General features: G+C 42.9%; 1 protein-coding gene across 2 annotated transcripts in view; it reads left to right on the top strand.

Moving 5' to 3' along the window:
* LOC110528632 (metabotropic glutamate receptor 7) overlaps window positions 1–23,810 on the top strand; it is a 378,715-nt gene that overhangs the window by 106,499 nt on the left and 248,406 nt on the right. For both annotated transcript variants that reach the window (XM_036984246.1, XM_036984247.1), the window contains exon 2: window positions 8,072–8,288. In XM_036984246.1, the coding sequence (XP_036840141.1) occupies window positions 8,072–8,288 (217 nt within the window). The remainder of the gene's footprint in view (window positions 1–8,071; window positions 8,289–23,810) is intronic.

The following is a 23,810-nucleotide window of genomic DNA, read 5'->3' as shown; positions in this document are numbered from 1 at the left end:
CTCTCTCTCTGCATTGTAGGAGGGCAGCAGCACCTCCCTCGCTCCCTGCATGGTAGGAGGGCAGCAGCACCTCTCTCTCTCTCTGCATTGTAGGAGGGCAGCAGCACCTCCCTCGCTCCCTGCATGGTAGGAGGGCAGCAGCACCTCCATCTCTCTCTGCATTGTAGGAGGGCAGCAGCACCTCCCTCGCTCACTGCATGGTAGGAGGGCAGCATCACCTCTCTCTCTCCTTGCAAGCTAGGAGGGCAGCATCACCTCTCTCTCCCTGCAGGCTAGGAGGGCAGTAGCACCTCTCTCTCTCTGCAGGCTAGGAGGGCAGTAGCACCTCTCTCTCCCTGCAGGCTAGGAGGGCAGTAGCACCTCTCTCTCTCTGCAGGCTAGGAGGGCAGTAGCACCTCTCTCTCCCTGCAGGCTAGGAGGGCAGTAGCACCTCTCTCTCCCTGCAGGCTAGGAGGGCAGCAGCACCTCTCTCTCCCTGCAGGCTAGGAGGGCAGCAGCACCTCCCTCTCTCCCTGCAGGCTAGGAGGGCAGCAGCACCTCCCTCTCCCCCTGCAGGCTAGGAGGAGGTGTACAGAATAAAATGTCACTCCAGCCAGCTATTTAAAGAAATAGGGGGGAGAAAACATCCATGAAATGAACTAATGAATAGAGCAAGGTTTTTTTTTGCCTTGAACAGAAATATGTGCCTTAGTTATACCCATACTTTTTCAGTGGTCAGGTGATGTGGTTAGGAAAACTCCTGCCCCTAACACATCACTTTTGATGGAGTATCTTTGGTTTGTAAATCCTGTTTTCTTGACGTGACTCAAGGGTGTTACGTCTTGTTTCATGGACAGCTGGTGTGTAACTGAATGCATACTTGAAAGACTTGATAGTCGTTCTCATACCCAATCATACCTCTACAATGAATGTATAGATGAAGATTTTGGCTTCATTTCTCAACCATAGCCTCTATTGTTCCAGCACCTGAAAAGCTATTGAGAGGCCGCCAAATGGTGCCGGTGATTGTCAGGGTCTACAATATGTATTTTCTTTGACAATGTCCCATTACATTTTCTATAGCACCTTGTACATTAGGGCTGTGTGGAAGGACATTGGATTGGATTTTCTTTCTAGGGAGTTTTTCCTAGCCACCGTGCTTCGACACCTGCATTGCTTGCTGTTTGTGGGTTTTAGGCTGGGTTTCTGTACAGCACTTTGATATATCAGCTGATGTACGAAGGGCTATATAAATAAATTAGATTTGATTTGATTTGATTGGCTGTGAGCAGTTCTTCATGTAGTTGTATTTTGCTGTCATATTACATTTGATTGGCTGTGAGCTGTTCTTCATGTAGTTGTATTCTGCTGTCATATTACATTTGATTGGCTGTGAGCTGTTCTTCATGTAGTTGTATTCTGCTGTCATATTACATTGGACTGAATCGCTTCATGTTTAATTCATATTCTTCAATCGTTTCATGTCTATAACCTTGCACCCTTAGATCTCTCATCCATAGAAACTAATACTTGTTGTACTTTATATTATCTCACCCATAGAAACTAATACTTGTTGTACTTTAATATTATCTCACCCATAGACACGAATACTTGTTGTACTTTAATATTATCTCCAATGGTGAAAAAAGTACTCAGCTGTCATACTTGAGTGAAAGTATAACTACCGTAATAGAAAATCACTCAAGTAAAAGTGAAAGTCAGTAAAATACTCAAATCGAATCAAACTTTACTTGCCACGTGCGCCGAGTACACCAAGTGTAGACTTTACCGTGAAATGGTCACTTACGTTACTTACAAGCCCTAAACCAACAGTGCAGTTCAAGAAGAAGAAAGTATTTACCAAGTAGTCTAAAATAAAGTATGAATAAAAAGTAACTCAATAAGAATAACAATAATGAGGCTAAATACAGGGGGAACAGGTACAGAGTCAATGTGGAGGTTATATACAGGGGATACCGGTACAGAGTCAATGTGGAGGCTATATACAGGGGGTACCGGTACCGAGTCAGTGTGGAGACTATATACAGGGTATTACGGTACAGAGTCAATGTAGAGGCTATATACAGGGGGCACCGGTACCGAGTCAGTGTGGAGGCTATATACAGGGGGCAACGGTACCGAGTCAGTGTGGAGGCTAAATACAGGGTGCACCGGTACCGAGCCAGTGTGGAGGCTATATACAGGGTATTACGGTACTGAGTCAATGTGGAGGCTATATACAGGGAGTACCGGTACAAAGTCTGTGTGGAGGCTATATACAGGGGGTACCGGTACCGAGTCAATGTGGAGGCTATATACAGGGGGTACTGGTACAAAGTCTGTGTGGAGGCTATATACAGGGGACACCGGTACCGAGTCAATGTGGAGGCTATATACAGGGGACACCGGTACAGAGTCAATGTGGAGGCTATATACAGAGGGCACCGGTACTAAGTCAGTGTGGAGGCTATATACAAGGGGCACCGGTACCGAGTTAGTGTGGAGGCTATATACAGGGTATTACGGTACCGAGTCAGTGTGCAGGGGTACAGGCTAGTTGAGGTAATCTGTACATGTAGGTGGGGCCGAAGTGACTATGCATAGGTAACAAACAAACAGCGAGTAGCAGCAGTGTTCGGGGGGGTCAATGTAAGTTGTCCAGTGGCGAATTATATGAATTGTTCAGCAATCCAACGGCTTGGAAGTAGAAGCTGTTGAGGAGCCTTTTGGTCCTAGACTTGGCATTCCGGTACCGCTTGTAGAATAGAAAACAGTCTACAACTTGGGTGACTGGAGTCTCTGACAATTTTATGGGCTTTCCTCTGACAACACCTACTGTACAGGTCCTGGATGACAGGAAGCTTGACCCCAGTGATGTGTACTGGGCCATTCGCACTACCCTCTGTAGCGCCTTACGGTCAGATGCCCAGTTTCCATACCATCCTCCCTATAGGCCGTCTTATCGTTGTCAGTGATCAGGCCAACCATTGTTGTGTCGTCAGCAAACTTGATGATGTTGTTGGAGGCGTGTTTAGCCACGCAGTCGTGGGTGAACAGGGAATATAGGAGGGAACTAAGTACACACCCCTGTGAGGCCCCTGTGTTAAGGATCAGCGTGGCAAACTTGTTGTTGCCTACTCTGACCACCTGGGGGCGGCCCGTCAGGAAGTTCAGGATCCAGTTGCAGAGGGAGATGTTTAGCCCCAGAGTCCTTAGCTTGGTGATGAACTTCGTGGCACTATGGTGTCTAAACGCTGAACTGTAGTCAATGAACAACATTCTCACATAGGTGTTCCTTTTGGCCAAGTGAGAAAGGGCAGTGTGGAGTGTGATTGAGATTGCATCATCTGTGGATCTGTTGGGGCGGGATGCGAACTGGAGTGGGTCTGGGGTGTCCGGGAGGATGCTGTTGATGTGAGCCAAGACCAGCCTTTCAAAGCACTTCATGGCTACCGACGTGAGTGCCACTGTCTTGGGGGTCTGCTTGAAACATGTAGGTATTACAGACTCAGTCAGTGAAGACACTTGACATTTGGTCCGCGCATGCTTTGAGTACACATCCTGGTAATCCATCTGGCGCAGCGGCTTTGTGAATGTTGACCTGTTTAAAGGTTTTGTTGTCATCGGCTACTGAGAGCGTTATCACACTGTCATCCAGAACAGCTGGCGCTCTCGTATATGCTACAGTGTTACTTGCCTCGAAGCGAGCATAAAAGGCATTTAGCTCGTCTGGTAGGCTCGCGTCACTGGGTATCTCGCGTCTGGGTTTCCCTTTGTAGTCCGTAAAAGTTTTCAAACACTGCCACACCCGACGAGCATCAGAGCCGGTGCAGTAGGATTCAATCTTAATCCTGTATTGACACTTTGCTTGTTTGATGGTTCGTCTGAGGGCATAAGGGGATTTCTTATAAGCGTCCTGATTAGTCTCCCGCTCCTTGAAAGCGGCAGCTCTAGCCTTTAGCTCGATGCAGATGTTGCCTGTAATCCATGGCTTCTGGTTGGGGTATGTACGTACAGTCACTGTGGGGACAACGTCATCAATGCACTTATTGATGAAGCCGATGACGACTGAGGTGGTGTATTCCTCAATGCCAACATATTTCAGTCTGTGCTAGCAAAACAGCCCTGTAGTGTAGCAGGACTGACTGACTTACTACTTTAGTAAAAGTCTAAAAATATTTGGTTTTAAATATACTTAATTATCAAAAGTAAAATAATAAACCATTTCGATTGCCAGGGGCACACTCCAACACTCAGGCATAATTAAAACAAAGCATTAGTGAGTCCGCCAGATCAGACGCAGTAGGGATGAACAGGGATGTTCTCTTGATAAGTGTGTGAATTGTACCATTTTCCTGTCAACGTGTAACGCATACTTTTTGGTGTGAGGGAAAATGTATGGAGTAAAAAGTACATTTATTTTCTTTTGGAATGTAGTGAAATAAAAGTTAAATTTGTTTTAACTTTTAAAGTAACTCACGTGGCTGTAAGTAAGAGATGTTAAAAGTTAAAACAGTTAAAAGTCTATTGGTGAGATAATCAGTGGTGTAAAGTAGTTAAGTCCTCTTCTCCACTCCTTTACTAATGTACAGTGTTTACAGATTAATGCTTCTTCTCTCCGGCCATTAAATCAAGAGAGATCAAAGGGCTAATTGAAAACATATCATCTTGTTGAGATTTACAGCTAAAGGAGCTCTTTCTTAAATAGTCTTTTGTTCACGATGAAGCCAAGAGACCAGACTGGAATGGACAAATGGTGAAATAATCTCAAACCTTCTTTAGAATAAATGTAATTTGGGTGTTGAACTTGATGTCAAACTAATTTAGAAGTTTATTTACATCTTCCCATACTGATAACTCTGAACTCCATGAACTGAAATGACCAGATGTGTAAAAACTGTTTGAAATATACAAATATTATTTGTCTTGTGACGGAAGTAGACTTTTGTTCTGATGACCTGTTATATGAATATTGATTAGACTTGTTTCTGGTATATCATCAAAATAAATCAATATACAGCATGTTTTTGGACTCATTCGGCAGTTTTTTAAATATTGATTTAAGTACAATATCATTGGACGTTAAATGTTGAAAGTACAATATCATTGGACGTTAAATGTTGAAAGTACAATATCATTGGACGTTAAATGTTGAAAGTACAATATCATTGGACGTTAAATGTTGAAAGTACAATATCATTGGATGTTAAATGTTGAAAGTACAATATCATTGGACGTTAAATGTTGAAAGTACAATATCATTGGATGTTAAATGTTGAAAATTCAATTTACAGTGCCTTCAGAAAGTATTCATACCCCTTGACTTATTACACATTTTGTGTTACAACCTGAATTCAAAATGGATTAAATCAATGTTTCCTCTCACACATGTGCACACAAAAACATCTAATTTACATAAGTATTCAAAACCCCTGAGTCAATACATGTTGGAATCACCTTTGGCAGTGATTACAGCTGTGAGTCTTTCTGGGTAAATCTCTAAGAGCTACGCACAACAGGATTGTACAATATTCATGCATTATTCTTTTTTTAAATGCTTCAAGCTTTGTCAAGTTGTTTGTTGATCATTTCTAGAGAGACATTTTCTTGCCATAGATTTCCAAGAGAAGTTCAATTTAAGTCAAAATTGTATCTTGGCACATTCAATGTTGACTTGGTAAGCAACAGTGTATATTTGGATTGATGTTTTAGCTTATTGTCTTGCTGAAAGATGAATTTGTCTCCTCTAGGATCTTGCATGTGCTTAGCTCTATTCCATTCATTTGTTTTATCCTAAACAACTCCCTAGCCCTTGCTGATGACAAGCATGTCCATAACATGATGCAGCCACCACAATGCTTGAAAACAGTGATGTGTTGTGTTAGATTTGCCCTAAACATAACGCTTTGTATTCAGGACATAAAGTTAATTGATTTGCCATATTCTTTGCAGTTTAACTTTAGTGCCTTATCGCAAACACAATGCATGTCTTTGAATATTTACCTTCTTTTCACGCTGTCATTTAAGTTCGTATTATGGAATAACTACAATGTTGTTGATCCATCTACAGTTTTCTCCTATCACAGCATTAAACTCTATAACTGTTTTAAAGTCACCAGTGGCCTCATAAGTGGTTTCCTTCCTCTCTGGCTACTGAGTTAGGAAGGATACCTGTATGTTTGTTGTGACTGGGTATATTGATACACCGTACAAAGTGCAGTGGTGTAAAGTACTTCAGTAAAAATACTTTAAAGTACTACTTAAGTCATTTTTGGGGTTATCTGTATGTTACTTTAATATGTTTGACAACTTTTACTTTTACTTCACTACATCCCTCAAGAAAATGATGTACTTTTTACTCCATACATTTTCCCTGACACCCAAAAGTAATCATTACATGTTGACAAGAAAATGGTCCAATTCACACACTTATCAAGAGAACATCCACCGCCTGGTACGGCAACTGCTCCGTCCACAACCGTAAGGCTCTCCAGAGGGTAGTGAGGTCTGCACAATGCATCACTGTGTGCAAACTTCCTGTTGAATGTTTGATGTCCCTACTTCTAGACTAGACCATCCATAGCGTCTGTAGGCTGAACGTTTGATGTTCTCTACTTCTAGACTAGATCATCCATAGCATCTGTAGGCTGAATGTTTGATGTCCCTACTTCTAGACTAGATCATCCATAGCGTCTGTAGGCTGAATGTTTGATGTTCTCTACTTCTAGACTAGACCATCCATAGCGTCTGTAGGCTAAATGTTTGATGTTTCTACTTCTAGACTAGATCATCCATAGCATCTGTAGGCTGAATGTTTGATGTTCTCTACTTCTAGACTAGATCATCCATAGCGTCTATAGGCTGAATGTTTGATGTTCTCTACTTCTAGACTAGATCATCCATAGCGTCTGTAGGCTGAATGTTTGATGTTCCCTACTTCTAGACTAGATCATCCATAGCGTCTATAGGATGAATGTTTGATGTTCTCTACTTCTAGACTAGATCATCCATAGCGTCTATAGGCTGAATGTTTGATGTTCTCTACTTCTAGACTAGATCATCCATAGCGTCTATAGGCTGAATGTTTGATGTTCTCTACTTCTAGACTAGATCATCCATAGCGTCTGTAGGCTGAATGTTTGATGTTCTCTACTTCTAGACTAGATCATCCATAGCGTCTATAGGCTGAATGTTTGATGTTCTCTACTTCTAGACTAGATCATCCATAGCGTCTATAGGCTGAATGTTTGATGTTCTCTACTTCTAGACTAGATCATCCATAGCGTCTATAGGCTGAATGTTTGATGTTCTCTACTTCTAGACTAGATCATCCATAGCATCTATAGGCTGAATGTTTGATGTTCTCTACTTCTAGACTAGATCATCCATAGCGTCTATAGGCTGAATGTTTGATGTTCTCTACTTCTAGACTAGATCATCCATAGCGTCTATAGGCTGAATGTTTGATGTTCTCTACTTCTAGACTAGATCATCCATAGCGTCTATAGGCTGAATGTTTGATGTTCTCTACTTCTAGACTAGATCATCCATAGCGTCTATAGGCTGAATGTTTGATGTTCTCTACTTCTAGACTAGATCATCCATAGCGTCTATAGGCTGAATGTTTGATGTTCTCTACTTCTAGACTAGATCATCCAAAGCGTCTATAGGATGAATGTTTGATGTTCCCAAGTTTGAACAAGTTTTGCTGAAGTCGAGGAGATCAAAATAAATTGAACATTCACTGTCTCTGTTAAGCGTGGTTCGATATCTCTGTCAGAATTTCCTGGCATGATTGTCTATACAATAAGACAATGTCACATATGTAAGGATGTACCCACGCTTGTTAGCCATGTATGCAGATCTGAGGACTCACTCGTGTATGGAAATACAGAGAACTATGCAGGCCATGGGCATCATTAAATGGGATTTGACTATTAATCTGATGATTGACAGTACAGTTATTGTGCTCCTAGAGTTCATAATATAAAAGATGGATAGCATACTGAGACTAATCGTATAATCTACTTACTGTATTCTCCTGTTCTCCATCTTAACTCATCCCTTCTTTCTCCTCTCTCTCTCTCCTCAGATTCCTCAGATTAGCTATGCCTCCACGGCCCCGGAGTTGAGCGACGACCGGCGATATGACTTCTTCTCCCGTGTGGTGCCTCCGGACTCGTTCCAGGCCCAAGCCATGGTGGACATAGTCAAGGCCATGGGCTGGAACTACGTATCTACCATCGCGTCAGAAGGATCCTATGGAGAGAAGGGAGTGGATGCCTTCCAACAGCTGTCCAGAGAAGCAGGTGAGTCCCAAAGTAACCTATCTGGTGAAGCTGGCCTTAATGGCCATGTACTCTTAAATATCCAGCCGGTACAGCCAGAAGAGGACTGGCCACCACTCTGAGCCTGGTTACTCTCAACCCAGTACAGACAGTAGGTGACTGGCCACCCCTCTGAGCCTGATTACTCTCTACCCAGTACAGCCAGAAGAGGACTGGCCACCCCTCTGAGCCTGGTTTCTCTCTACCCAGTACATCCAGAAGAGGACTGGCCACCCCTCTGAGCCTGACTTCTCTCTACACAGTACAGACAGTAGAGGACTGGCCACCCCTCTTAGCCTGATTCCTCTCTACCCAGTACAGCCAGAAGAGGACTGGCCACCCCTCTGAGCCTGATTCCTCTCTACCCAGTACAGCCAAAAGAGGACTGGCCACCCCTCTGAGCCTTATTCCTCTCTACCCAGTACAGCCAGAAGAGGACTGGCCACCCCTCTATAGGTTCCTTTAAAAATGGCCACCTTCTAGGGAGTTGTTCTTAGCCACTGTGCTTATACATCTCCTTGCTGCGCTTTGGAGTTTTATGCTGGTTATCTGTATAGCACTTTGTGACAACTGGTGAAGAAAAAATGGCTTTATAAATACATTTGATTGATTGAATGATTGAATGTTTTCCAATAATAAAACGTATTGCAAGGGTGTAAAGTGGATTAACGTGCGATGTGATCGAATGGTCAAGGAATTAAAATAACCTTCAGGTTGAATTAAACACACTACGATAACCACCGAGGGTTGCAAGGTAGAAATTAGTTTATTCAGAGGATATCTACTTTGAGTTTGGTAAGAGACAAACCTTATATGTATATACAGCACCAGTCAAACGTTTGGACCGACTCATTCAAGGGTTATTCTTTATTTTTACTATTTTAGAATTTTTTGTATAATAGTGAATACATCAAAACTATGAAATAACATATATGGAATCAAGCCTTAACCAAAAAAGTGTTAAACAAATACAAATATATTTTATATTTGAGATTCTTCAAAGTAGCCACCCTTTGCCTTGATGACAGCATTAAACACTCTTGACATTCTCTCAACCAGTAGTTACCTGGAATGCATTGAGGATTTCAATTTCAATTAAAAGGTGTGCCCTCTTAAAACTTAATATGTAGAATTTCATTCATTCTTAATACGTTTGAGCCAATCAGTATTGTTGTGACAAGATAGGGGTGGTATACAAAAGATAGCCCTATTTGGTAAAAGACCAAGTCCATATTATGTCAAGAACAGCTCAAATAAGCAAAGAGAAAGGACAGTTCATTATTACTTTAAGACATGAAGGTCATGTCTTTTAATGTTTCTTCAAGTGCAGTCGCAAAACCCATCATGCGCTGTGATGAAACTGGCTCTCATGAGGACCGCCATAGGAATGGAAAACCCAGAGTTGTATCTGCTGCAGAGGATACGTTCATTAGAGTTACCAGCCTCAGAAATTTCAGCCTAAATAAATTCTTCACAGAGTTCAAGTAACAGACACACCTCAACATCAACTGTTCAGAGGAGACTGCGTGAATCAGGCCTTCATGGTCAAATGGCTGCAAAGAAACCACTACTAAAGGACACCAATAAGAAAAATACACCAACCAATAAACACAATCAATGGACATTAGACCGGTGGAAATCTATAATTTGGTCTGATGAGTCTAATTTGAGATTTTTGGTTGCAACCGGTATGTCTTTGTGAGTATTCGAATGGATGATCTCTGCATGTGTAGTTCCCACCGTGAAGCATGGAGGAGGTGTGATGGTGTCGGGGTGCTTTGCTTGTGACACTGTCAGTGATGTATTTTCAATTCAAGGCACACTTAACCAGCATGGCTACCACAGCATTATACATCGATACGCAACCCCATCTGGTTTGCGCTTAGTGGGACTGTTTTTCAACAGGACAATTACCCAAAACACCTCCAGGCTGTGTAAAGGTTATTTGACCAAGAAGGTGAGTGATGGAGTGCTGCATCAGGTGACCTGGCCTCCACAATCACCTGACCTCAACCCAATTGAAATGGTTTGGGATGAGTTGGACTACAGAGTAAAGTTAAAACAGCCAACAAGTGCTCAGCAAATGTGGTAACTCCTTCAAGACCGTTGGAAAAGCATTCCAATTGAAGCTGGTTGAGAGAATGCCAAAAGTGTGTAAAGCTGTCATCAAGGCAAAGGGTGGCTACTTTGAAGAATCTAAAATCTAAAGTATATTTTGATTTGTTTCACACTTTTTTGTTTACTTGATGATTTCCAATGTGTTATTTTATAGTTTTGATGTCTTCACTATTGTTCTACAATGTAGAAAACAGTCTAAATAAAGGAAAACCCTTGAATGAGTAGGTGTGTCCAAACTTTTCACTGGTACTGTATTTTTGTTTGTATGTACGCTAGAATCTAAGACATGGATAAACATGTAGACCTCATTTAAATGTCAACCAAACAATTTCACTCTGGCTTTAGGAAGACACTGATCCTCTTTGTTCATAAGCAACGACTGCTAATCAACTGTTTTGGACAGTGATTGTTTTTCTCTTTTGGGAAGTCCTTGACAACCGTAATCAATTAGACAATCAACAAGATGTATTTGACCACATACGAGCCTATAGTGGAGGATTCCTACTTTAATATAGCAGGTGTAACAGACATGAGCAAGCAGGCTATTGATTTCAAATCAAAGTTTATTTGTCACGTGCGCCGAATACAACACCTTACAGTGAAATGCTTACTTACAGGCTCTAACCAATAGTGCAAAAAAGGTATTAGGTGAACAATAGGTAAGTAATGACATAAAACAACAGTAAAAAGACAGTGAAAAACAGTAGTGAGGCTATAAAAGTAGCGAAGCTACATACAGACACCGGTGAGTCAGGCTGATTGAGGCAGTATGTACATGTAGATATGGTTAAAGTGACTATGCATATATGATGAACAGAGAGTAGCAGTAGTGTAAAGAGGGGTTGGCGGGTGGTGGGTTGCGGGACACAGTGCTGATAGCCCGGTTAGCCAATGTGTATTGTGTCCTGCCACCCACCACCCACCACCCGCCAACCCCTCTAGCAGCCGTCGTGCGTCACCCTCCCTGAGATCTGAAATCAACTGTCTTTCACGGTTTGACAGTTGACCTTAGTCTTGCCCTCAGCTAGTATTGGCGACTTTGAATGACAGAGCGTTGTGTACAGAGGGGTCAGGGGTCAAGCCCCGGGTAGGGAAGACAGGGAAGAAATTCGTTCTGTTAGATTTCTATGAGGAGAATTTTGAGCTTCAGCAATATACTTATGATTCTCAATTTTATTTATATTTATTTTTTATTTAACCTTTATTTAACCAGGCAAGTCAGTTAAGAACAAATTCTTATTTACAATGACTGCCTACTCTGGCCAAACCCGGACGACGCTGGGCCAATTGTGTGCCTCCCTACTGTAGTGACGCCTCTTGCACTGAGATGCAGTGCCTTGGACCGCTGCGCCACTTGGGAGCCCAAATATATGGTCAATATGGTCCTCAATATCTGGTCCTCAATATATAGTCCTCAATATACTATGGTCCACAATATATGGTCGTCCTCAATATATGGTCCTCAATATATGGTCGTCCTCAATATATGGTCCTCAATATGTGGTCCTCAAAAAAAAAAATGAGGACCTCTTCAGATTGAAGCATCTGCTAAAGGTTATAGAGTACGATAATATATTATTACTAGCTTATAAACTAAGGAGACATTGAGGTGGACAGCCTGCTAACATCCCCTGGTTAAACAACCAGTCATTGTAATGTGATGCAGTTGATGAATATCACACAGAGGTCTATGCTTGCCAGAGGTCTATGCTTGCCAGAGGTCTACGCTTGCCAGAGGTCTACGCTTGACGGAGGTCTACGCTTGCCGGAGGTCTACGCTTGCCGGAGGTCTATGCTTGACGGAGGTCTATGCTTGACGGAGGTCAATGTTTGCCAGAGATCTATGCTTGACAGAGGTCTATGCTTGACAGAGGTCTATCCTTGACGGAGGTCTATCCTTGACGGAGGTCTATGCTTGACAGAGGTCTATGCTTGACGGAGGTCTATCCTTGACGGAGGTCTATCCTTGACGGAGGTCTATGTTTGCCAGAAGTCTATGTTTGACAGAGGTCTATGTTTGACAGAGGTCTATGCTTGACAGAGGTCTATCCTTGACAGCGGTCTATGCTTGACAGAGGTCTATACTTTAATGTAATCAGTTACTGGTTCACACATGCCAAAACAATCACAGTTAGCGGGTCCAGTAAACCCATTGTAAAAAGCCTGTCATCTGAGGTTTTGCCCCCTGCCCTAACATCTTTCGTTATCTCCCTTTATTAATCACAGGATGACTATAATACAGTGTTTGTGTACCAAATGGCACCCTATTCCATATATAGTGCATTACTTTCAACCAGGGCCCATAGGGAATAGGGTGCCATTTTGGGATACAGAATGTTTTTTACAGCTTTTTAATGAGCTTTTTACTCGCCAAAAGGGCTTTCTCTTCCTGATTGCAGGGTTTTGTTCTTTATCGTTTTGGATTATCTCCGCTCCCATAATCCTCTACTCTATTTATCCTGGGGGTGTTTGTGTGTTCCTGCTCTCACCGCTTCACGTCGCCACAGATCATCTGGCCAATTAGGCTCAGCCATTTCCAACAGGCTGTGGAGGCAGAGAAATATCCACATTGATTTCTTGTGCAGCGTACTGGAGCACAGATTAGACGAGGATTTCCTATCCGCAAGTTTCTCAGGTAGCCAGTCTTAACTACATTTTAAACATCCATAGAAACTAAATAGACAGGAAAACTCCAGCACGCTAGTGATGTTGATGCTTCCAAACATTAAATTGATTATAAACCAATGAGTTTAACTTTTTCAGACCTCCATGGAATACGTCCTTTATTGGGAGGTGGTGTGGGGGGGGGGAGGTGGTGTGTGTGTGTGTGTGGGGGGGGGGATATTGTAAGGCTATGCAGAGGCGTGCCTGGCATGTCTTTATTTAACTTTGGATCTGCTTCAGATAAACCGTACAATGGAAGACGCTGTGTACTGTGCTCTCAAGAGAGGGATACAAGGCGTAGGTGTGGGTGGCGGAAACACCTGCTGCTTGGCGGAAGGTCGGCTAAATACTGGCTAGTAAGAGAGAAGTATCAGGAGTGGTGATCATCTATATCAGGGCTAGTAAGAGAGAAGTATCTACATCAGGGCTAGTAAGAGAGAAGTATCTGGAGTGGTGGTCATCTATATCAGGGCTAGTAAGAGAGAAGTATCTGGAGTGGTGGTCATCTATATCAGGGCTAGTAAGAGAAGTATCTGGAGTGGTGGTCATCTATATAAGGGCTAGTAAGAGAGAAGTATCTGGAGTGGTGGTCATCTATATCAGGGCTAGTAAGAGAGAAGTATCTGGAGTGGTGGTCATCTATATCAGGGCTAGTAAGAGAGAAGTATCTGGAGTGGTGGTCATCGATATCAGGGCTAGTAAGAGAGAAGTATCTATATTAGGGCTAGTAAGAGAGACGTATCTGGAGTGGTGATCATCTATATCAGGGCTAGTAAGAGAGAAGTATCTATATCAGGGCTAGTAAGAGAGAAGTATCTGGAGTGGTGGTCATCTATATCAGGGCCATTAAGAGAAGTATCTGGAGTGGTGGTCAGCTATATCAGGGCTAGTAAGAGAGAAGTATCTGGAGTGGTGGTCATCTATATCAGGGCTAGTAGAGAGAAGTATCTGGAGTGGTGGTCATCTATATCAGGGCTAGTAAGAGAGAAGTATCTGGAGTGGTGGTCATCTATATCAGGGCTAGTAAGAGAGGAGTATCTATATCAGGGCTAGTAATAGAGAAGTATCTGGAGTGGTGGTCATCTATATCAGGGCTAGTAAGAGAGAAGTATCTGGAGTGGTGGTCATCTATATCAGGGCTAGTAAGAGAGAAGTATCTATATCAGGGCTAGTAATAGAGAAGTATCTGGAGTGGTGGTCATCTATATCAGGGCTAGTAGAGAGAAGTATCTGGAGTGGTGGTCATCTATATCAGGGCTAGTAAGAGAGAAGTATCTATATCAGGGCTAGTAAGAGAGAAGTATCTATATCAGGGCTAGTAATTGAGAAGTATCTGGAGTGGTGGTCATCTATATCAGGGCTAGTAAGAGAGAAGTATCTGGAGTGGTGGTCATCTATATCACGGCTAGTAAGAGAGAAGTATCTGGAGTGGTGGTCATCTATATCAGGGCTAGTAAGAGAGAAGTATCTGGAGTGGTGGTCATCTATATCAGGGCTAGTAAGAGAGAAGTATCTATATCAGGGCTAGTAAGAGAAAAGTATCTGGAGTGGTGGTCATCTATATCAGGGCTAGTAAGAGAGAAGTATCTGGAGTGGTGGTCATCTATATCAGGGCTAGTAGAGAGAAGTATCTATATCAGGGCTAGTAAGAGAGAAGTATCTATATCAGGGCTAGTAAGAGAGAAGTATCTGGAGTGGTGGTCATCTTTATCAGGGCTAGTAAGAGAGAAGTATCTGGAGTGGTGGTCATCTATATCAGGGCCAGTAGAGAGAAGTATCTGGAGTGGTGGTCATCTACAACAGGGCTAGTAGAGAGAAGTATCTATATCAGGGCTAGTAAGAGAGAAGTATCTGGAGTGGTGGTCATCTATATCAGGGCTAGTAGAGATAAGTATCTGGAGTGGTGGTCATCTACATCAGGGCTAGTAAGAGAGAAGTATCTGGAGTGGTGGTCATCTATATCAGGGCTAGTAAGAGAGAAGTATCTATATCAGGGCTAGTAAGAGAGAAGTATCTGGAGTGGTGGTCATCTATATCAGGGCTAGTAGAGAGAAGTATCTGGAGTGGTGGTCATCTATATCAGGGCTAGTAAGAGAGAAGTATCTGGAGTGGTGGTCATCTATATCAGGGCTAGTAAGAGAGAAGTATCTGGAGTGGTGGTCATCTATATCAGGGCTAGTAGAGAGAAGTATCTGGAGTGGTGGTCATCTATATCAGGGCTAGTAAGAGAGAAGTATCTGGAGTGGTGGTCATCTATATCAGGGCTAGTAAGAGAGAAGTATCTGGAGTGGTGGTCATCTATATCAGGGCTAGTAGAGAGAAGTATCTGGAGTGGTGGTCATCTATATCAGGGCTAGTAAGAGAGAAGTATCTGGAGTGGTGGTCATCTATATCAGGGCTAGTAAGAGAAGTATCTGGAGTGGTGGTCATCTATATCAGGGCTAGTAAGAGAGAAGTATCTGGAGTGGTGGTCATCTATATCAGGGCTAGTAAGAGATAAGTATCTGGAGTGGTGGTCATCTATATCAGGGCTAGTAAGAGAGAAGTATCTGGAGTGGTGGTCATCTATATCAGGGCTAGTAGAGAGACGTATCTGGAGTGGTGGTCATCTATATCAGGGCTAGTAAGAGAGAAGTATCTATATCAGGGCTAGTAAGAGAGAAGTATCTATATCAGGGCTAGTAAGAGAGAAGTATCTGGAGTGGTGGTCATCTATATCAGGGCTAGTAAGAGAGAAGTATCTATATCAGGGCTAGTAAGAGAGAAGTATCTGGAGTGGTGGTCATCTATATCAGGGCTAGTAAGAGAGAAGTATCTGGAGTGGTGGTCATCTATATCAGGGCTAGTAAGAGAGAAGTAAATGGAGTGGTGGTCATCTATATCAGGGCTAGTAGAGAGAAGTATCTGGAGTGGTGGTCATCTATATCAGGGCTAGTAGAGAGAAGTATCTGGAGTGGTGGTCATCTACAACAGGGCTAGTAGAGAGAAGTATCTATATCAGGGCTAGTAAGAGAGAAGTATCTGGAGTGGTGGTCATCTATATCAGGGCTAGTAAGAGAGAAGTATCTATATCAGGGCTAGTAAGAGAGAAGTATCTGGAGTGGTGGTCATCTATATCAGGGCTAGTAGAGAGAAGTATCTGGAGTGGTGGTCATCTATATCAGGGCTAGTAAGAGAGAAGTATCTGGAGTGGTGGTCATCTATATCAGGGCTAGTAAGAGAGAAGTATCTGGAGTGGTGGTCATCTATATCAGGGCTAGTAGAGAGAAGTATCTGGAGTGGTGGTCATCTATATCAGGGCTAGTAAGAGAGAAGTATCTGGAGTGGTGGTCATCTATATCAGGGCTAGTAAGAGAGAAGTATCTGGAGTGGTGGTCATCTATATCAGGGCTAGTAGAGAGAAGTATCTGGAGTGGTGGTCATCTATATCAGGGCTAGTAAGAGAAGTATCTGGAGTGGTGGTCATCTATATCAGGGCTAGTAAGAGAGAAGTATCTGGAGTGGTGGTCATCTATATCAGGAATAGTAAGAGATAAGTATCTGGAGTGGTGGTCATCTATATCAGGGCTAGTAAGAGAGAAGTATCTGGAGTGGTGGTCATCTATATCAGGGCTAGTAGAGAGAAGTATCTGGAGTGGTGGTCATCTATATCAGGGCTAGTAAGAGAGAAGTATCTATATCAGGGCTAGTAAGAGAGAAGTATCTATATCAGGGCTAGTAAGAGAGAAGTATCTGGAGTGGTGGTCATCTATATCAGGGCTAGTAAGAGAGAAGTATCTGGAGTGGTGGTCATCTATATCAGGGCTAGTAAGAGAGAAGTAAATGGAGTGGTGGTCATCTATATCAGGGCTAGTAGAGAGAAGTATCTGGAGTGGTGGTCATCTATATCAGGGCTAGTAGAGAGAAGTATCTGGAGTGGTGGTCATCTACAACAGGGCTAGTAGAGAGAAGTATCTATATCAGGGCTAGTAAGAGAGAAGTATCTGGAGTGGTGGTCATCTATATCAGGGCTAGTAAGAGAGAAGTATCTATATCAGGGCTAGTAAGAGAGAAGTATCTGGAGTGGTGGTCATCTATATCAGGGCTAGTAGAGAGAAGTATCTGGAGTGGTGGTCATCTATATCAGGGCTAGTAAGAGAGAAGTATCTGGAGTGGTGGTCATCTATATCAGGGCTAGTAAGAGAGAAGTATCTGGAGTGGTGGTCATCTATATCAGGGCTAGTAGAGAGAAGTATCTGGAGTGGTGGTCATCTATATCAGGGCTAGTAAGAGAGAAGTATCTGGAGTGGTGGTCATCTATATCAGGGCTAGTAAGAGAGAAGTATCTGGAGTGGTGGTCATCTATATCAGGGCTAGTAGAGAGAAGTATCTGGAGTGGTGGTCATCTATATCAGGGCTAGTAAGAGAGAAGTATCTGGAGTGGTGGTCATCTATATCAGGGCTAGTAAGAGAAGTATCTGGAGTGGTGGTCATCTATATCAGGGCTAGTAAGAGAGAAGTATCTGGAGTGGTGGTCATCTATATCAGGAATAGTAAGAGATAAGTATCTGGAGTGGTGGTCATCTATATCAGGGCTAGTAAGAGAGAAGTATCTGGAGTGGTGGTCATCTATATCAGGGCTAGTAGAGAGAAGTATCTGGAGTGGTGGTCATCTATATCAGGGCTAGTAAGAGAGAAGTATCTATATCAGGGCTAGTAAGAGAGAAGTATCTATATCAGGGCTAGTAAGAGAGAAGTATCTGGAGTGGTGGTCATCTATATCAGGGCTAGTAAGAGAGAAGTATCTGGAGTGGTGGTCATCTATATCAGGGCTAGTAGAGAGAAGTATCTGGAGTGGTGGTCATCTATATCAGGGCTAGTAAGAGAGAAGTATCTATATCAGGGCTAGTAAGAGAGAAGTATCTATATCAGGGCTAGTAAGAGAGAAGTATCTGGAGTGGTGGTCATCTATATCAGGGCTAGTAAGAGAGAAGTATCTGGAGTGGTGGTCATCTATATCAGGGCTAGTAAGAGAGAAGTATCTGGAGTGGTGGTCATCTATATCAGGGCTAGTAAGAGAGAAGTAAATGGAGTGGTGGTCATCTATATCAGGGCTAGTAGAGAGAAGTATCTGGAGTGGTGGTCATCTATATCAGGGCTAGTAGAGAGAAGTATCTGGAGTGGTGGTCATCTACAACAGGGCTAGTAGAGAGAAGTATCTATATCAGGGCTAGTAAGAGAGAAGTATCTGGAGTGGTGGTCATCTATATCAGGGCTAGTAGAGATAAGTATCTGGAGTGGTGGTCATCTACATCAGGGCTAGTAAGAGAGAAGTATCTGGAGTGGTGGTCATCTATATCAGGGCTAGTAAGAGAGAAGTATCTATATCAGGGCTAGTAAGAGAGAAGTATCTGGAGTGGTGGTCATCTATATCAGGGCTAGTAGAGAGAAGTATCTGGAGTGGTGGTCATCTATATCAGGGCTAGTAAGAGAGAAGTATCTGGAGTGGTGGTCATCTATATCAGGGCTAGTAAGAGAGAAGTATCTGGAGTGGTGGTCATCTATATCAGGGCTAGTAGAGAGAAGTATCTGGAGTGGTGGTCATCTATATCAGGGCTAGTAAGAGAGAAGTATCTGGAGTGGTGGTCATCTATATCAGGGCTAGTAAGAGAGAAGTATCTGGAGTGGTGGTCATCTATATCAGGGCTAGTAGAGAGAAGTATCTGGAGTGGTGGTCATCTATATCAGGGCTAGTAAGAGAGAAGTATCTGGAGTGGTGGTCATCTATATCAGGGCTAGTAAGAGAAGTATCTGGAGTGGTGGTCATCTATATCAGGGCTAGTAAGAGAGAAGTATCTGGAGTGGTGGTCATCTATATCAGGGCTAGTAAGAGATAAGTATCTGGAGTGGTGGTCATCTATATCAGGGCTAGTAAGAGAGAAGTATCTGGAGTGGTGGTCATCTATATCAGGGCTAGTAGAGAGAAGTATCTGGAGTGGTGGTCATCTATATCAGGGCTAGTAGAGAGACGTATCTGGAGTGGTGGTCATCTATATCAGGGCTAGTAAGAGAGAAGTATCTATATCAGGGCTAGTAAGAGAGAAGTATCTATATCAGGGCTAGTAAGAGAGAAGTATCTGGAGTGGTGGTCATCTATATCAGGGCTAGTAAGAGAGAAGTATCTATATCAGGGCTAGTAAGAGAGAAGTATCTGGAGTGGTGGTCATCTATATCAGGGCTAGTAAGAGAGAAGTATCTGGAGTGGTGGTCATCTATATCAGGGCTAGTAAGAGAGAAGTAAATGGAGTGGTGGTCATCTATATCAGGGCTAGTAGAGAGAAGTATCTGGAGTGGTGGTCATCTATATCAGGGCTAGTAGAGAGAAGTATCTGGAGTGGTGGTCATCTATATCAGGGCTAGTAAGAGAGAAGTATCTGGAGTGGTGGTCATCTATATCAGGGCTAGTAAGAGAGAAGTATCTGGAGTGGTGGTCATCTATATCAGGGCTAGTAAGAGAGAAGTATCTGGAGTGGTGGTCATCTATATCAGGGCTAGTAAGTGAGAAGTATCTGGAGTGGTGGTCATCTATATCAGGGCTAGTAGAGAGAAGTATCTGGAGTGGTGGTCATCTATATCAGGGCTAGTAAGAGAGAAGTATCTATATCAGGGCTAGTAATAGAGAAGTATCTGGAGTGGTGATCATCTATATAGTAGGGCTAGTAAGAGAGAAGTATCTATATCAGGGCTAGTAAGAGAGAAGTATCTATATCAGGGCTAGTAAGAGAGAAGTATCTGGAGTGGTGGTCATCTATATCAGGGCCAGTAAGATAAGTATCTGGAGTGGTGGTCATCTATATTAGGGCTAGTAAGAGAGCAATATCTGGAGTGCTGGTCATCTATATCAGGGCTAGTAAGAGAGAAGTATCTGGAGTGGTGGTCATCTATATCAGGGCTAGTAAGAGAGAAATATCTGGAGTGCTGGTCATCTATATCAGGGCTAGTAAGATTGAAGTATCTATATCAGGGCTAGTAAGAGAGAAGTATCTGGAGTGGTGGTCATCTATATCAGGGCTAGTAAGAGAGAAGTATCTATATCAGGGCTAGTAAGAGAGAAGTATCTGGAGTGGTGGTCATCTATATCAGGGCTAGTAAGAGAGAAGTATCTGGAGTGGTGATCATCTATATCAGGGCTAGTAAGAGAGAAGTATCTATATCAGGGCTAGTAAGAGAGAAGTATCTGGAGTGGTGGTCATCTATATCAGGGCTAGTAAGAGAGAAGTATCTGGAGTGGAGGTCATCTATATCAGGGCTAGTAAGAGAGAAGTAAATGGAGTGGTGGTCATCTATATGATAATGGCGCCAGAAGGGATGGCTGTCGTTTTACGGGCTCCTAACCAACTGTGCTATTTATAAAAGATAACATTTGTAACTTATTTTGTACATAATGTTGCTGCTACCGTCTCTACCGAAAATAGCTTCTGGACATCTGAACAGCGATTACTCACCCCGAATTGGACGGTTTTTTCTTTAATGAGTCTGACACGAAGGATATAATGCTTCCCCTGAGACCAGGCCCAAATACCTGTCTTTCGTGTGATGAGAAGATGGAAATACAGGGTTCGGAGATAGCGGTGCCTTGTGAGAATTAGTCGGCGAGGGGGTAACCCGCCTCTATCGTCTGTTCTATTGGCCAACGTGCAATCATTGGAAAATATACTGATTGGGCTCCTTTCAAGATTACCCTACCAACGGGACATTCTAAACTGTAATATCTCATGTGTAATGCAGACCACCATAGTAAATCAATTTAACCATAGTCCCTGTGCCCAAGAAAGTGAAGGTAACTAAATGACTACTGCCCATTTGCACTCACATTAGTAGCCATGAAGGCCTTTTGAAAGGCTGGTCATGTCTCACATCAACACCATCATCCAGTGAAACCCTAGACCCACTCCAATTCGCATACCACCCCAACAGATCATCAGATAACGCAATCTCAATTGCACTACACCCTGCCCTTTCCCACCTGGACAAAAGGAACACATACTGTATGTGTGAATGTTGTTCATTTACTACATCTCAGCGTTCAACACCCTAGTGCTGTCGTGTCTTTGGCCTGCAAAATTTGGATATGACATGCTATTTTATAAAATAATTTCATTCTCTGTAATTAATATTACCTGATTAAACTAATCATGTAAATGTAGTTAACTAGAAAGTCGGGGCAGCAAGAAATAATGTTTATAGAGCTGTTATCTTCCAAATAAACTCTTAAAGACCTGGTAATCTTTTACATCAATAGCAGTCAATTATTAATCGTCACCTTATTCAGTCTGTCACGCCCTGAACTGAGAGAGCCTGTTTATGTCTCTATTTTGGGTTGATCAGGGTGTTGGCATTCTATGTTTTGTTTTCTATGTTTCTTTATTTCTATGTTTTGGCCGGGTATGGTTTTCAATCAGGGACAGCTGTCTATTGTTGTCTCTGATTGGGAATCATACTTAGGTAGCCCTTTTCCCCTCCTTTCGGTGTGGGTAGTTGTCTTTGTTAGGGGCACTATAGCGTTAGTTAAGCTTCACGGTTGTTTCTTTGTTTTGTTGTTTTGTTGTTGACATTTATCTAAATAAACAGAAATGTACGCTCACCACGCTGCACCTTGGGCCACTTCTTACGGTGCCCGTGACACAGTCTCATCTGAACGTCGTTGAAATCTTGGTTATCTTCACGAACCCTGGCTAACAAGTTGAAATAGCAGTACAAAATGTGGTTTAATTATTTATTTACTAAATTTCTAAATAATCACACAGAATTACATATACACAAGATGGATCATACATTGATTACTAATTAATTGAGGAACAAAAGGTTTGGGTCTCTATCGGACCCAATGCAGAAATGCTATCGTAAATACAGAATCTTATGCATTCTAAATACCGCACATTTGGAAAAGGAAAATGCAAGAAATATTTACTCTGACCTGACCTGCGCTTCGATAGGTTGGTTGTAGATGGAAGGCCGGGTTGCCCAGCAGGGATCTCTTGTCTTCTGAAGAATGTCTGGTGGTAAAGTGAATACATTGTAGTACCGTCGTCGTGTGGTAGAACAGATACTTTGTCCTTCCTTTCCTAGCCCACGTTTACACCTGCTGCTGCTAACTCAACGGCTATGAGGTATCACTTCTTTAGTGAATAAGAGTTCAAAGTTTATACCAAGTTGCCATACTATAAGTTCATGATATATTCTGGCTGGTATAGTCAAAATTCATCCTTCCAGCGCGTCGATCGTCACCTCCAAGTTGAAATTCGCCCTTTTAAAGTATGGACAGCAGTCCTCACGTCATCAGGAACGCGATGCTATTTTCGTTATTGTCGTTCAACCGTTCGCAACCAGAGCTCACGCTGAGGTTGGCTTAGTTCTGTAGTTGATATTAGCCCTTTTAACGTATGGACAGCAGTCCTCACGTCCTCAGGAAAACAAAGTTACATTTTCGTCAAGGGGCTTATGTAGTGGTGGGAGAGAAGGGCGTGTTTCATAGTTTACAACAAATGTCTGTTCACTTGGGCGGGGCCTCTGAGTGAGCAGAGTGGTGTTCCTCTAACAAACCGTTCTCTCATTAAGAAGCTAAAAATTATATTTAATCTTTTCACAAATAGTTTCATATTTAAACATTTAAATTGCACAACAATTCCATGTGAATCTGTTATTAGAATGTGTAGACTTTCCAAGATACAGTTGATGTCATCCTATCATCAGTAATAATGTCTCAGACAACAACTGATATGACATCATGTTCTTTAAGTACCAACGCATATTTTCAGCTGTTTGGATTACCGAAATATGGTTCCGTTCCCCACCCTTTTGATGTTACCAGACTCTCTATATGCTAACAAAGGGCTTTCCTAGAGTCACATCTGTAGAGTAGAGAGAGGAAAGGGAGAAAGGTATTTATGGGGGTCATAAACATCACCACAAAGCTCATCACTAAGCTAAGCACCCTAGGACTAAACATCTCCTCCTGCAACTGGATCCCAAACTTCCTGACGGACCGCCCCAGGTGGTGAGGGTAGGTAACAACACATCTGCCACACTGATCCTCAACACTGGGGCCCCTCAGGGGTGCGTACTTAGTCCCCTCTTTTACTCCATGTTCACCCACGACTTCGTGGCATCGCACGACTCCAACACCATCATCAAGTTTGATGATGACACGACAGTGGTAGGCATGATCACAGAGGGCGATGAGACAGCCTACAAGGAGGAGGTCAGTGACTTGGCAGTGTGGTGCCAGGACAGTAACCTCTCCCTCAATGTCAATAAGACGAAGGAGATGATCATGGACTATAGGAGCAAGAGGGGAGAGCACGCCCCCATCCACATTGACGGAGCTGTAGTGGAGAGGGTCGAGAGCTTCAAGTTCCTTGGCATCCACATCACTAAAGACTTATTATGGTCCACACAAACCCATACAGTCCGTGAAGAGGGCACGTCAGCACTTCTTCCCTCTCAGGGGGCTGAAAAGATTTGGCATGATCCTCATAACATCCACTGCTGCACCATCGAGAGCATCACACACACTCCACGGACACCCCCACACAAAAACCCCCACATTCACATACACTACATAAGCACACACGCACGCGCGCACACACAGACACACGCACGCACACACACACACACACGCACACACACACACACACACACACACACACACACACACACACACACACACACACACACACACAC

The sequence above is a fragment of the Oncorhynchus mykiss genome, chromosome 7, assembly GCF_013265735.2.
Source record: "Oncorhynchus mykiss isolate Arlee chromosome 7, USDA_OmykA_1.1, whole genome shotgun sequence".
Classification (NCBI taxonomy): Eukaryota; Metazoa; Chordata; class Actinopteri; order Salmoniformes; family Salmonidae; genus Oncorhynchus; species Oncorhynchus mykiss.
This window is presented reverse-complemented; position numbering and strand designations above follow the sequence as displayed.